Here is a 16,323-nt window from a genome sequence, read left to right on the forward strand (position 1 = left end):
ATCTCTTTTGCTTCTATTAAGTCCTTGCTGTTTCTCTCCTTTAATGTGCCCACCTTTGCATGAAAAGTTCCCTTGGTATCTCCGGTTTTCTTGAAGAGATCTCTAGTCTTTCCCATTCTATTGTTTTCCTCTATTTCTTTGCACTATATACTTAAGAAGGCTTTCTTATCTCTCTTGGCTGTTCTTTGTAAATCTGCATTCAGATAGGCATATCTTTCCTTTTGTCTTTTGCCTTTTGCTTCTCTTCTTTTCTCAGCTATTTGTAAGGCCTCCTCAGACAACCAGTTTGCCTTCTTGCATTTCTTTTTCTTTGGGATGGTTTTGGTCACTGTCTCCTGTACAATGTTATGAACCTCCTTCCATAGTTCTTCAGGCACTCTATCAGATCTAATCCCTTGAATCTATTTGTCACTTCTACTATATAATAATAAGAGATTTGATAATATTGTCATTTCAAGGTTGTGATGTAAGAAATAGATGGCCTGCAGGTTAGACATTTACAACTGGCCTCCTGTTTTTATTTCATGGGTCATGAAGAAGTGGGCTTCAGGTTGGGTACTTAATAACTGTTAGCATTTCTTGAGACAAGAGACAGGTGACCTCCAGTGAAGGCATTTACAGTCACCCTCCTGTTTGCCCTCCAAAATGGAAGTAACAACAGAAAGAGGGTAAATAGTCAGTATTTGTCCTTATAAACACCTTAGGGTAATAGTCATGGCAATAGTCAAGGTAATAGTCATGGTAAGGACAAAGAGGGGCAAAACTCTTTCTGAGTAAAGGATTAAGGGATCTCAGCTCCCCCTTCTTTTGGGAAGAGGGAGATACTACACATGGGCAGAAAGTCTCCTTGTGGGTCAGAAGTCAAGGAATAATGCCAGGCCATAATAAGTCTTGCTCCTTCTAGAAGCCTTCATTTGAAGATCCACCTTGGCTGAGGGGTGCATGGGCACTCAGGTGCATGTCCTAGGATAGGTCAGCTATGAAAAAAGAGACCAGATAATTGGCCTGAAGCAAGACAAAGACCCAGAAGAATGCCCTATATAAGTGACTTAACTGTCTTCTTACTGTGCCCCACCTTACGAGGGGGGACACCCACAGCCATTCTCTCTGGGTGTGTATCTCTCCTTGCTCCTGTCTTAACTAAACAAACCATTTCTCTCTGTGCTCTCCCATTTGTTGCTGTTCTTTGTCTCTAATAATAAGCTTCGTACCTGCATTTACATTTTCTGCCTGTGTGATAAATGCATTTTTCACTGGGGCGCAAAGATCCCAGGAAAATTAGCTTCTAGCCTTTTAGCCCTTGCTGATCTGGTGGCTAGAATTCCTGGCTTTCACACAGGTTGCCCACGTTCAGCTCCTGGGCAGAGAATTAAGGTCTCATTTCTAGTCACCATTCACTGCCACCTCACTGAGAGAAGTTGTACAAATGGAATCATACAATAACCTTTTGAGATTACTTTCTTTTTTAAACTCAACATAATCCCTCAAGAGCCATCAAAGTTCTATTTATCAGGGGTTTTTCCTTTTTCTTGTTGAGTGGTATTTTATGGTATGAATACCACAGTTCAGCAATTCATCCATTAAAGAATTTATATTGTTCCCAGTGTGGGACTATTATGAACTACTATAAAAGCTTGGGTACCAGTTTTTGTGTGGACATAAATCTTCATTTCTCTGGGTAAAGGCTTACTTTGGGCTGCTTTAACAAAATACCATAGACTGGGTAAAAACATCACTGAACTGGTTTCACAGGTTCACAGCTGGAGAGGATCTTTGCCACTTTGTAATACGGAATGCCTTTTTGCCATTGTCTGATGACATCTTTATTTCTCTCTGAGACATCATTGGAATCATCTTTAGTATCCATATTTCTACCAACACTCTGTATGTGATTATTTGTATTCGCTAAGAAGATGGAAGCTTTCTCTACAGCGCTCCTCTTTCCTTTCTGAGCTGTCATCAGAATTACCTTTAACAGTCCCTTCATGGCAATATCGACTTTTTCTAGCTTGTATAAAATCACTACCAGGGACTTCCCTGGCAGTCCAGTGATTCAGACTCCATGCTACCACTGCAGGGAGCAAGTTCCTTGTCCTGGGAACTAAGATCCCACACATTTCACGCAGCAAAAAAAAGAAAAAGAATAAGAAATCACAAGCAGCCTCTACCCATTAACCAGTTCACAAGCCACTACCACAATTTTTTGGTATTTGTTACAGCCGCACCCCACTTCTCAGCATCAATTTCTGTCTCAGGGCTTTTCAGAGAAATACAACTAACAGAAGATAGATATAGAGATGGCTACAATTTATAATGCGGAATTGGCTTATGTGATTATGGAGGCTGAGGAGTCTCATGATTTACTGTCCGCAAGCTGGAAACCAAGGAAAGTTAGCAGTGTAATTCCAGCCCAAGTCTGAAGGACTAAGAATCAGAGCAACAGCTATGTAACAAATTCATTCATGTTTGTCCCCAGGTCCACTTTTCCTATACCATAACAGTAAATAGGCAGAAGGCAAAGGACAACGCCAAAGCCTTTGACTGTGTGGATCACAACAAACAGTGGAAAATTCTTAAAGAGATGGGAATACCAGACCACCTGACCTGTCTCCTGAGAAATCTGTATGCAGGTCAAGAAGCAACAGTTAGAACTGGACATGGAACAACAGACTGGGTCCAAATAGGAAAAGGAGTACGTCAAGGCTGTATATTGTCACCCTACTTATTTAACTTATATGCACAGTCCATCATGCTCCATGTGCTCCAGGCTGGATGGAGCACAAGCTGGAATCAAGATTGCCTGGAAAAATATCAATAACCTCAGATATGCAGATAACACCACTCTTATGGCAGAGAGCAAGAAAGAACCAAAGAGCCTCTTGATGAAAGTGAAAGAGGAGAGTGAAAAAGTTGGGTTAAAACTCAGCATTCAGAAAACGAAGATCAAGACATCCAGTCCCATCACTTCATGGCAAATAGATGGGGAAACAATGGAAACAGTAACAGACTTTATTTTTTTAGACTCCAAAATCACTGCAGATGGTGACTGCAGCCAGGAAATTAAAAGACACTTGCTGCTTGGAAGAAAAGCTATGACACACCTAGACAGCATATTAAAAAGCAGAGACATTACTTTGCCAACAAAGGTCCGTCTAGCCAAAGCTATGGTTTTTCCAGTAGTCATGCATAGATGTGAGAGTTGGACTATAAAGAAAGCTGAGCACTGAAGAATTGATGCTTTTGAGCTGTGGTGTTGGAGAAGTTTCTTAAGAGTCCCCTGGACTGCAAGGAGATCAAACCAGTCAATCTTAAAAGAAATCAGTCCTGAATATTCATTGGAAGGACTCATCCTGAAGCTCATTGGAAAAGACCCTGATGCTGGGAAAGATTGAAGGCAGGAGGAGAAGGGGACAACAGAGGACAAGATGGTTGGATGGCATCACCAACTCAAGGGACATGAGTCTGAGCAAGCTCCAGGAGTTGATGATGGACAGGGAGGCGTGGTGTGCTGCAGTCCATGGAGTCGCAGAGTCGGGAAGAGCAACATCTAAATTATCTAACTTATCTAACAAAAGGGGCTATAAAGATAACCTGATTTCACCATGGATGCAGAATAGCCTCATTCTCAGATAAGAAAGACTTAGATATGGAAAAGGAACTAGCCATCAAGTTCTAAGGGGAGAAAAGAGGGGTGAATGCAAACAAAAGTCTGGGACAGGATTGGATCAGCTACCTTGGTGGAACATAAAGGATAATTCTGTTGTTGAGCATACAGTTTGTGGGGCTTTCCTACACAATAGAAAAGTCCAGGCAAGAAGTGACGACCACCTAAAAGAATGAATTTTTATGTTATCGGCATTATCTCATCTAATTTTGAAATTGTAATCTTGTCTTTGTGATATATACTTAGTGCTACAGGATACTTTTTATTTCATAGCTGAGGAAACTGAGGCTCAGAGAAGCTAAATCCTTTACTTACCCAAGACCACCCAGGCATTAAGGGTCTAAACCAGGATCCAAACCAAACTTCTGGCCTACTTTGAACCCTACGTTCTTTCTCAGCACCGAGGAACCACACTTTTTGCTGGCTTCCATCCCTGACTTATTTTTGCCAACAATCAACAGTGTTAAACATTTATTCATGATTGCCTTCATTAGGGCTTTACAGGTGGCTCAATGATAAAGAATCTGCCTGCCAATGCAGGAGATGAAGAAGATGTGGGTTTCATCCCTGGGTTGGGAAAATCTCCTGGCAGAGGAAATGGCAACCCACTCCAACGTTCTCCCCTGAAGAATCCCATGGACAGAGGAGCCTGGCGGGCTATATAGTCCATGGGGTTGCACAGAGTGGACAGGACTGAGAATGCACGCCTTCATCAGAGCTATTTTCCTCCTTCATTTAGGTGAAGATGTCAGTGTTTTCTTTATTAGCAATAAGAAATTGTTAACAGGTTTATTTTTTCCTAACAAATGATTCTCAAGATGACAAAATTGAAAAACATTAAGCCTTGCTTAAAATACAGGGCTACAATCAATTTGTGAAGATGTTTCAATTTCATACTGAAAAAATCATTTTTTTTTCCTTTTTATTACTTACATTTTCCTCTCATTTGGCTTTAGCACCATCAGAGCTGGTTTTTAAAAAACAATAATTTACACATAAATAATGGATAGAAATTTGTTGTGCAGTGCAGTAGCAACTAGCCTCAGAGGGCTACTGAGCACTTCAAATGGCTTCATCCTAAGTGAGATATGCCAGAAGCCTAGAATACACATTGGATTTTGATTAGTATGAAAAAAAATTTTTTGTATCTTTATTAATTACATGTTGGAATGATACCATTTGGAATCTACTTAAGTAAATGATATTATGTAAATTAATTTCACCTGTTTCTTTTCACTCGCGTAAGGTGCATTCTAGAAAATTTATAATTATGTAAGTGGCTTGCATTTGTGGCTCTCATATTTTGATTAGACAGCACTGGCAGAAGATGAAAAAGAGAGGCGTTTCATTGAAAGGTAGTGTATTTTCTTAAAATTTCTGGAGGGTAAGAGAAAAGAGAAGAGAGTAAAGCTTGGTCATACTGTGACCTACTGTGATAAACACCTACAGTGAATTGAGAGGAGCGGGGGTGGGAGGCGTATTTCGATTCTGTTCCTCTTCCCTTCCCCCGCGACTAACATAGCAGGTGGCAGACGAGCTTCCACTGCCCGGCTGCCTGCCAGTCCTCGGGTCTCGCCTGCGCCCGCACATTGAACACACCTGCGCGCCTCCGGAAGGTGAGCGTCCGCGAACCCTGGCGCCGGCTCCACGCCCCCTCCCCCCGTAATTTATTTATTTCCTGGCCTCAACCGTCAGTCTCGCACTTCTCTCCCGAGAACCATCGCGCAGGCCGGGCCTAGCAGGGGTAAGCGCCCCGTTCAGCCCCTCGCCCGGCCCCCGCGGCCTAGGCGCCGCTCGCCGGACCGCCTGCTGGGCCGCGGCTGCCCGCCCGCCCGCCGCGAACGGGAGGAGCCGAGGCCGGCGCGCCCTGGGCCTCCGGGCCGCGGGGGGCCGCTGTGACCCGCCTTCGCCCCCGCCGCGCCGGAGGCGGGGGAGCCAGATTTGTGGGGAGAATCGGAAAGCCGAGGCTAGCCTCGGGGGGCGGGCGCTCCGAAGCAGCGGGTTCGGCGGGTGCTTTAGCTGCCGTCCGCTCCGCCCGCCCGAAGCGCTGAGGAGCCTAGCGGGGACCCGCCGCCCTCCTCCTCCATGAGGCCTGAGTGAGCGCCGCGGCGAGAGCCGGCCCGCGGCGCCTCCCCTCGTGTCTTCTCCCGAGCGCAGCAGCAGCGGCCCCCGGAGGAGGAGGAGGAGCATGTCGGACGGTTTCGACCGGGCCCCAGGTGCTGGTCGGGGCCGGAGCCGGGGCCTGGGCCGCGGAGGGGGCGGGCCTGAGGGCGCTGGTTTCCCGAACGGAGCGGGGCCTGCTGAGCGGCCGCGGCACCAGCCGCCGCCGCCGCCGCCTCAACCCAAAGCTCCGGGCTTCCTGCAGCCGCCGCCGCTGCGCCAGCCCAGGACGGCCCCGCCGCCAGGGGCCCAGTGCGAGGTCCCCGCCGGCCCCCAGCGGCCTGCCCGGCCCGGGGCGCTCCCAGGTACGGAGCCGCTCTAGGGGACCCCGTCCTCCTGGGCCAACGCTTCCCCCACCACGGCCCTCCGCGCGCCCCCGAGGAGGGAGGCGCGCTGTCCCCTCTTTACACCCCAATTCCCCGAGAGCGTTCCCCGAAGGGCCCGGTTGTTTCGGGGTGGGGACGGGCCCAGAACCGGGTTTGGAAGGTGGCCGCCAGAATCCTTTGTGCTCCCCGGCGGGGGGAGGGGCCCGTGGCGCCCTCTGAGTTCTGCTGTCCCGGGAGGAAGTAAAATTCGCCTCCACTCCCCAGCCCCCGAGGGGGAGGCCTGAGGCGGGCATCCACCTCTTTTTAACCGACTCTTTAAAAAAGAAAAAATGAAAAATAAGCCCTCACGTATTTATTTAGAAAGCGGTATGTACATAAAATGATTAAAGCAAGTCTATTGTTCCTTTTTGCAGGCTCTTTGCAGCTATCCTGACGATAACCTTAAATTTCGTGGTGGTTCTTGTTTGACTTAGAAACCAGTCTTGCTCAGATGGCTTTTCCGTATATGTAAGTTATTATCCAAAGGAATGAAAGCATCTGACACCAATTTTTTTCCCCCCTTTCCCAGAACAAACGAGGCCCCTGAGAGCTCCATCTAGTTCGCCGGATAACATCCCACAGCAGAATTCGGAGTCAGCAATGGCTAAACCCCAGGTGGTTGTAGCTCCTGTATTAATGTCTAAGCTGTCTGTAAACGCCCCTGAATTCTACCCATCAAGTTATTCTTCTAATTATACAGTAAGTACACCTTTTTACTACAACTCTAATTTAGTATTACTGGAAGAATGTGGTTATTACATCATTTATCAGTATGCTGGTGTGCTTTCTGTACCTCACATAAAAACATGAATGTATTGAAATCATGAGGAAACAAAAGTGATTCAGGAATGTATTTATTATATTCGAGGTAGTTATTACAGTCAAGGTATCAGAACATAAGCTTGAGAGTAGAGAGTCTTGTCTATTTTGTTCATTGCTGTATTTCCACCATCTATAGTTTAATAAATTTACAGTGGTCAAGGACATCTTCAGTCTATAAAACTGAAGTCTGTGTCCTGACTTTATGGACGACCTATAGAATAGTGGCCTGGAAAAGTTAATTTTTAATTTGATTTTAGCGGAACAGCTGGATATTCACTGGTAACTTTAGGGTAAATTAAACTGGTTTTGCTGTGGGCTAATTGTGGTAGGTGTTTGAATGTTAAGAAGTACACATCTGGGCTCTGTTATGTTAAAATAGAAGTGTTTCTGGTTCTAATTAACAGTTATATAGAAATGTAGGGAGTTTTGATAAAGTGTTTAGGTATAAAGAACTTCTTTCAGATTCATCTTTGTCAATAATATAAATGTTAGAAATTGGTGTCACCTAAATATCAAGAGAAAACAATCAAGCATGGTTGGGATACAAAGAAAAGAATTGTTGTGATAGTAAATGCATAGCAATTGATTGTAGATAAATAGGGCAGGGACCATTCTGGATTGAAGAAATAATACTTTAGCATAAGTCCTGTCTCTCCTGTTCTTCATTTTTTGACATGTAAGTATACGGAATAGTGTAACTCAGGTTTAGCTCAAAGTTTCACAATGTGAAAATACTTGGGCATCCAGATAATGAAAAGGAACGTTATCACCATCCCCACAGCCCACTCTGTCTCCTTCTAGTCATTACTGTTCTCCAAAGTCAAAGTCGCTCAGTCCTGTCTTGCCTCTTTGTGACCCCATGGACTATACAATCCATGGAATTTTCCAGGCCAGAATACTGGAGTGGGTAGCCTTTCCCTTCTCCAGGGGATCTTCCCAACCCAGGGATCGAACCCAGGTCTCCTGCATTGCAGGCAGATTCTTGACCAGCTGAGCCGTAAGGGAAGTCCACTGCTCTCCAAAGGTAACCACTATTTTGATCTAACAGTAATCTTGCTTCTGTTCAAAATTCATATAAATGGAGTCTCATAGAATATACTATTTTTCTCTTTTCATTCAACATCAGTATTAATCAGTATTGCAGCATGTTGCTGGAGGTGATTTATTCTCGTGGCAATCCACTGTGTGAATATTTGTTGATGAACATTTGGTTGGCTTTCACAGTCGGGCTATTATGTTTGGGGCTGCTGTTCTTGTCCATGTCCTTGTTTGTGTTTGGTATATATCTAGGAGTGGAGTTGTTGGGACATACGGTAGCTAGGTTTAGTAAAGACTTCTGAATACTTTTCCAAAAAGACTGATTCCAGTGTATTCATTGAGTACCATATGGTTTCCAGGTAGTTTAATTCCTTATCAGCACTTGGTATTTGCTATTTTAAGTTTAGCTATTCCGGTGGGTGTGTGTCATCTTTTTTAATTTGAAAAGCCCCTGATCAACTAATGGTAGCACACCTTTTTTGTTGCTTTGGGGGAGAGAGTTAGAGGGACTTTACTTCCATATTTGATAGAAGGTATAGGAGAACTTTTTATTCCATATTTTAGAAACTTCATGCATCTTAGACTGCATTAGGAAAGAGCTTTGGGGCTGGAGAGGGGAAAGTACAGGCATAGCAGGAAGAGCAGTTGACTTGGGGTGGAATGGGCCATCAATTATGTAAAGTAGAAATGAGAGCAGCTTGGATTCTTGCCCCAAAACTGTTTTTGGCTTAGAGAAGAAAGGAACCATTTGAGAGCTTTGAGTAGCTGAGTAACTTAAGGATACTTACCTTAACAGCCACAAATGGTTTCTCATTTGTTTGCTTTCCCAGTGATTTGGGCTATTTCATGGTGAGAGGAATGTAGTTTTTTCATAATTCTCTACCAGCTAGTTTCTTAAATAGTTCACGTGACTCCCTGAGAGCAGTGTATTGAGCCATGTTAGTCGACTTCTTTGAGCCATTGCCATCTTTTTGGCACTTCTTAATCTCTTGTATATCAGCTCCAGCTTGGCTCTGTTTGCCAGAGCAAACTGCAGACTGGAAGCCCTGTCTGCATGGCTCACATGTTGCCTGCAGGTGTCTTCTTTGGCCCTGAGTATTTTTTAAAGTGGGGCTTTATACTTTACCAGTACTTATATTAGATACTGCAAAGCTGAATTTTTTTTTTTTTTTTTTTTTTGAGGTTTCTTTGAAATCATAAGATCTGGCCATACTGGACTGCTATTTTGATAGAGCAAATGTTGGCTGGAGCTGAATAGAGGCAGCCCCTTTAGATGGTGTGTAAGCTCTAATTTGCTCACCGGCTTACTTCATTTGCCTGTAATCCACCTGGATTCTATAGGCATTCAAGCTTGCTGAGTGCGTCTGTGCTCAGTCATGTCTGACTCTTGGCGACCCCATGGACTGTAGTCAGCCAGGCTCCTCTGACTTTGGGATTTTCCAGGCAGGAATACTGGAGTGGGTTGCCATTTCCTTCTCCAGGGCTCAAACCAGGGTATCTTGCATTGCAGGCAGATTCTTTACTGTCTGAGCCACCAGGGAAGCCCCAAGAATGAGTCCGGCTCATATCAAAACTTTAAGGACTAGACACAGAACGGGGGACGTGCGCATCAGAGCACTCACAGGGCTACCCAGGAATCCAGCCTGCGTCTTTTGCATCTTGTGCGTTGTCGGCGGATTCTTTACCATTTCGCCACCTGGGAAGCTTGCTACTCCTGCCCTGTTATATCATTCTCTGGCCTTAGCCTTTTACCCTCTGTCAAAGCTAAGAGTTTTTCTCAGTCACAGAACAGCAATATCCTTGATTTTTCCCTTAAGTCTTAGGATAAAGTCTGATTATGAGAGAAGCTTTTCCTGACAGTAACCATAATCCAGAGTTAGCTGTATTCATTCACTTGTTCAGAAAATAATTGAATACTTAACCATGAATCAAGGGCTGGGGATACAGCAGTGGATAAAAAGTTCTTATCTTTGTAGAGCCTGTATTCTAGTGGTCTCCTGGCTGGATTTCCAGAAATTTCTTGAATCTTCCTTTGTTATACACGTGAGAGGCTATTGCTTGATATCCTTGAGCAGGATCTGCTCTCAAGAATGCATGTGTTTTACATTTTTTACAATAGTCTTTTACTGTGCTTTCATAACCTTTCTAAAACTCTAGGTCCTTTTATCTTCAAACCTTCCTTTAATCTCACTGCTAGAATCTTCTTTATATGCCTTCTTACCAGTGAGTTGCCGTGTCCATCTATTCCTGGCCATTGCTTTTTCTCAGGTCAACTACTACCTCTTAAATATTTAATCATGGTTCACTTATGAGAACCAAAAATTCCACATAGGAGTTGATAAATTATTTACTAAGAGACAAAATCCCCCACCCTCCCCAACATGCACAAAAAATCCCAGCTTTTTCTGAGAACATCCTCCTTCAAGTTACTGCCCAGTTTTTCTTGCCTTTTAATTGTAACATTCTTCAAAGGAAAAATTGTTCACTGTTGTCACTACTTTACACCTCACTGACCATTGAAACCTCTGCAGACTGATCCTCTTAATTGTACTATTTTTGTGACAGCTGAGGTTTTTATTTTAAAATTGATTGTCGTCTTAACTCTCATCTAAATAGACTTCTTGAACACCGTGTGATCTGTAAGGTTGACCTCCTGGTGTAGGTCCTGAGCAAGGTGCCAAGGGCACATTTTAAGTCTTTCAAAATTTCCTCCTTTTTAAGAACTGAATATTTATGATCCTAATCTTGTCTTAAATTTTTCTCTCTTCACGTAGTTTTGATTACCAAGACTGCAACCATCATTTTTTCAGATTTGAACCAATGAAATTATTCTACAGCATTTGCTCCTATGAGCACCTCTCCTCATTTACTTTTCCTTTGGCTTCTGTGGCAGTTCTTCATCCTTCGAATTTTCAGACCATTCCTCCTCTACTCAGACTGCAGGCTCTGAGAATTGTCTTTTTTCTGTTTTATTACTTCCCTTGATGATACTACATATCTCCTAGAATCTGACCACCACATACCTGCTTGCTGATAACTCTGGAATCTAATTCTTCCTCTCAACTCCAGGCTTATGTTTCCATTTGTTTTGCCCTCTTCTGAGGATTGCACATTCAAACTCAAGAACAAAGAAAAATTCATGTTTTGCAAACCTTTGCTTACATTTTTATATTCTACCTAACTGCTCAGGCTAAAAGCTTGTATGGTGTATGACTCACTTTCCTCTTTCACAGTCTTGCCCGCTTTTGATCAAGTTAACTAAAATAGTCTTGACTGTTCACGTAAATGTCTGATCATTTTCTTTTGTTCCCACTGCTTTGGTTAGGGGCTTATCTCTTGACAGTGTATTCAAAGTACCTATGATGTTCCTACTAATCTCTTGTCACAGAATTCTAAGAAAAATAAAACTTAAATATTCCTCAACTTGGAAGCCATTTGACTTCACATTAAAGACTGAAGAAATTTATACTTTAAAAAAATCTGGTACTAGAGAACTAACATAGGCTTTGATTCCAACATTGGAGTGTTCCTCTGTTCAGAATACTCTGTGCCTCCCTTTTCCCTTTGTGAAACAGCAGGCTTTGAATCCCCTGTTCAGCTCTATTCAGAACAGCTCTGTTTTCCTCTTTTACTTTCACATTTCAGATTCCCTTAAAAGAGTAATGCTTATTTGGGGGAAAAAAACAAAAAACAAAAACTGAAGTCAATGTTCTAACCTGCATTTTGCTTCAATGAATGACATTTGATCAGAACAGTTAGGAAATCAATACCATTTGCTGAGAGACTTCCTGCTTTTCATTGTCATTAATAGTAGGATACCACAAATGTGTAAATTTTAAATTGCATATCAAAATCTTAAAACTAGTTTTTAATTGTAAAACTCATATATGTTTGTAGTTAACATTAAGTAATTATTTAATATAATGCATTTGTAATGCTTAACCACTTTCACAATTTCATAATAAAGTCAGTGCCGTACCAGGTTGCTTCAGTCATGTCCAACTCTTTGCGACCTACAATCTTTATGGACAGTAGCCTGCCAGGCTTCTGTCCATGGGATTCTCCACAAGAATACTGGTGTGGGTTGCCATGCCCTCCTCCAGGGGATCTTCCCAACCCAGGGATCTAACCCACGTCTCCTGTGGCTCCTACATTATAGGCGGACCCTGAGCCACAAGGGAAGCCCTAAAGAGTGAGTATTTATAATTGTTTCCTCACTCCATAGATAACTTATCCTTTGTCTATCTTTACAGAAATTTTCATTGCCTATAACTAACAGTTAAATAGTATGAAAATATGGTTCTGTATTCTTTTAATTTGCTGTGTTGATAGTATTTCTGTATTGATACTTGTCTTTTCAGTGGCTATATGGTGTTTTATCGTGTGGCTATAAGGTAACATACTTAACCAATTCTTTGAATTGTTAGATGAATTTTTGGCAACTTACATGTAATTAAAAACTTATTTTAAGTTTATAAATAAGTAAACTTATGTATCAAAATTGGGTTATAGGCCTTTGAATTTTTTGGAGTATAGCACAGAAGTTAAAAGCAGAGACTTTGTTCTGTGCTCAATTCTTAATAATTTGTATGTCTGTAAGAGCTATATGAGCATGCGCAGATTACTTGAGTTGGTACAACATCCTTCCTTGCCTAAACCCACCCTAACCCCGACCCCTGCTTGGTTTTTTCACTGCCTCTTGAGTTGGTCTTAGTGTGGTCCCCAAACCCTACAAGAACTCCCCATTTGCCTCATGGATCGCATTAGCAACTGCCTTATCCTCAGTTTGTGTATTCTGGCATCTCTTAAAGGTATTAGGCAAATGCATATCTCCTTAGGGCCTGTATACTTCTTGTCCTCCTTGCATAAAATCTTTCCTCAGATATTTGTGTTGCTGGTTTTAGGGTTGGTTGTTTTGCTTTTTCTTTCTCAGTTCGGATATTAACTGTTCGGAATTCTTCCCTGACAGTTTTTTCCACTATATCTCAATATCTGAAAAGTGTCTGCCATTATGAAGTAATAAACCCAAGAGAGGAAGGAGGACTTTGTCTCCTTTATCCATGATGTGGCAGTATTCCCAGCACCTAGAGCAGTCAAGTAAGCAGTAACACTCAGATGGTTTTGAATGAACAACATGCTATATTTGCAACTGGTGGCTATTGGTTTATTGATAGAGGACCATCCTAGGTACCAACAGGTGTAGTTGATCATTCTCCTTTCTGGATGCTTTTTACACTTTAGCTCCTTTAGGTGTGAGAACATGGCTGTTGTATTTGGAATGTGTTTCAGTATTTTCCTAGAAATTTAAAATTTGTTGAATACTTAGTGCCTTACTGTGTACTGGTCCAAGGGCTTTTACTGATTAACTCACTTAACTCATTAACTCATGTAATTCTGTCACACAGCTGTAATGTTTATGATTCATGAATTTGAATTTCATCAACACTGATGCTTACTTTATCTTACAGTACAGTTACTTAATTTGGATTCAAGTGTGTAATCAGACATTTAAAGTATGCAAGTTTCCCTGCTCTTCTGCTCAGTGAACCCTGTATGAGCACTATAGGCACCATGCTCTGCTCTTCCTGCCTCTGCTCTTAATTCCTGAGTCCTCTTATAGTACCTGTAGTAGGTCATGTTAAATATGACTGTAGTGTCTAAAAGTATAAAAAAATTATGCAACATGGCCTCTAAATGGTAGTCAGCTTAAGAATAGTGGTCATTACTAGCAGTGTTAGTCTTCTCACTAAGATTATACATCCAGCTTCAACATGGGGCTTTCCTAGGGCAAATTCTGACTAGGTATGATTTTTTTTTTTTTTTCCCCTTCCTTACTTTACTCACTGACTTTGGAACTTAACTCCTTCATAAAATGCTTCCATACTGTAGTCATAATTGTTTCATGTGGTTTCTCATTTTGGCTTCTTTTGGAAAGGGGTAAATTTTATCAAGCATAGTTATTGGATTTCCCTGGTGGCTCAGATGGTAAAGAATTTGCCTGCAGTGCACGGGACCCACGGGTTCAATCCCTAGGTTGGGAAGATTTCCTGGAGAAGGTAATGGCTGTCCACTCCAGTGTTGTTGCCTGGAGAATCCCATGGACAGAGGAGCCTGGCAGGCTACAGTCCCTGGGATTAGAGTCAAGACATGACTGAGCGACTAACACTATCACTTTCATGGACTTAAAAGCAAAACAAAAACAAAACAGATGATGAAGCAGACATCAGTCAACTTTTGGGCTTCCCTGGTGGCTCAGCTGGTAAAGAATCCACCTGCAATGCAGGAGACCTGGTTTTGATCCCTGGGTTGGGAAGATCCCCTAAAGAAGGAAATAACTCTCAAGTAAACTTCAGAATGCTTTAAGTGGTATTCCAGACATTGTGAACATAAGGATTAATACTCAGATCTGTTATCTTTTGCACCAGTCACCCTACTCAACATTCTGCCATTATTTAAAATGCTGGAAACTAATAAAGGTGATAGTGGTTTTAAAAAAAAAACAAAACTTTATTGGGAGTATAGTTGATTTACAGTGTTGTTAGTTTCAACAAAGTGGAACCTGTTGTACCTATGTCTACTTTTTTAGATTGTTTTCTCATATAGCTCTTTACAGAGTGTTGAGTAGAGTTGCTTTTGCAATACAGGAGCTCCTTATTAATTATGTGTTTTGTATACAGTAGTATGTATATGTCAATCCCATTCTCCATAAGTTTTTTTTCTATGTCTGTGACTCCCATTTCTGTTTTGGAAATAAATTCGTGTCATTTTTTAAAGACTTGATTGTGCATATAAGCAATCATCATATGACCTTTGTCTTTCTCTGACTTATTTTGATAATCTCTAGGTTCATCCATTATTTCATTTTTTACAGCTGTATATAAGTACCACATCTTTATCCATTCATCTCTCGATGGACATTTAGGTTGCTTCTGTGTCTTGGCTGTTGTAAATAGTGCTGCTGTGAACATTGAGATGATAGTGATATTAATTGGAAACTTGCTACTATCAAGATTGGCTGGACATAGCAGCCAGAAAGTCTCTTACCACTGTACACTATATTTTGTAATCATTTAAACTATAAAGACATTTTCTGTCTTTGGAGATTGACAGATAACAAACTTTTTTTTCCAATATAGAAATTGTTGAATGTCTACAAGGAAAGAGAATGGTATATTGAATGCCCATGGCCTCAATAGTTAACTACATGTGGCCATTCTTGTTTGTATATATCTGGTCCCTCTCCCCCTTCCATTTTGAAACAAATCCTGAATCTTATTATTAACTCTAAATTTTGATATTGGGTCTTACAGTGAAATACTGGTTTAAACTTTACTTCTCAGTAATCTTGTAAATCTGCCAGAGGTGGGAAGACAGTTCTCTACCCAGCTAGATGGAGCCCTTCTGTTACCACATTTTGGCTGTTAGGCAAGGAAAAAGTGGACTGAACTTTTTGAAGAAAATAACATTTTATCAGGTGAAAGATTCTTAAAAATACCATTTGAGCTAGAGACATTCCAATTTAAAGCTGCCTCATGTTTATTTTAGCTAGTTGCATGGGTTAATTTTTTCTCTTTTAACCTTTGACCTATAGGAATCCTATGAGGACGGTTGTGAGGATTATCCTACTTTATCAGAATATGTTCAGGATTTTTTGAATCATCTTACAGAACAGCCTGGCAGTTTTGAAACTGAAATTGGACAGTTTGCAGAGACCCTGAATGGCTGGGTTACAACAGATGATGCTTTGCAAGAACTTATGGAACTCATCTATCAACAGGTAGGTTGGCTGACTGCATGCGTGCTCATTGAACAGCTGCCCTGATGGTGGAAGATGGTGGCTGCTCCTTGAGGGGAGCCAGGTTCACGTTCACCAGCCTCGACATGCCTTGACTGTTTATGGTTCATGGGAGCTTTTAAGTCTCTGTTGTACAAAATTTCTGTAATTAGAGATCCAGGACTGTAGCCAAGGCTCTGTACAGGCATTTGGAAGGAGTTTTGGACACTTATGAAGACACTACATGAATATCTTGCTTTTTTCCAAACCCCTGTTTTACAAGAATCTGCCGTTATTGGAGTAGGGGAGAAAAAGTCATGGGAGAACTTTTTTGCCTCGTAAATGATTCTTTATTAAAAAAAAAAAAAAAAGACTATAAACACTGACTCGAATCTTAACGTTTCTGCTTGTCTTTAAAATTTTCAAGGATTTTTAATTCCTTAAAAAATCTAATGTCAGTCTAGGTTATTTACACAGAGTTTAGTTTTAATCTTAGCATA

The 16,323-nt window shown here is 41.8% G+C and overlaps 1 protein-coding gene across 4 annotated transcripts in view; it reads left to right on the forward strand.

Annotated features, from left to right (window-relative positions):
* Positions 1 to 5,168: 5,168 nt before the first annotated feature.
* PAIP1 (poly(A) binding protein interacting protein 1) overlaps positions 5,169 to 16,323 on the forward strand; it is a 28,704-nt gene continuing 17,549 nt past the window's right edge. Inside the window, exons 1-3 of one of the 4 annotated variants that reach the window (XM_061393591.1) lie at positions 5,169 to 5,280; positions 6,719 to 6,888; positions 15,641 to 15,826. In XM_061393591.1, the coding sequence (XP_061249575.1) occupies positions 6,790 to 6,888; positions 15,641 to 15,826 (285 nt within the window). In that variant the 5' untranslated portion in view covers positions 5,169 to 5,280; positions 6,719 to 6,789. Of the gene's footprint in view, positions 5,281 to 5,301; positions 5,409 to 5,444; positions 6,130 to 6,718; positions 6,889 to 15,640; positions 15,827 to 16,323 lie in introns of those variants that run through there. The other 3 variants (XM_061393592.1, XM_061393589.1, XM_061393590.1) reach the window with 3 other exon arrangements.

The sequence above is a fragment of the Bos javanicus genome, chromosome 20 (genome assembly GCF_032452875.1).
Source record: "Bos javanicus breed banteng chromosome 20, ARS-OSU_banteng_1.0, whole genome shotgun sequence".
Taxonomy (NCBI): domain Eukaryota; kingdom Metazoa; phylum Chordata; class Mammalia; order Artiodactyla; family Bovidae; genus Bos; species Bos javanicus.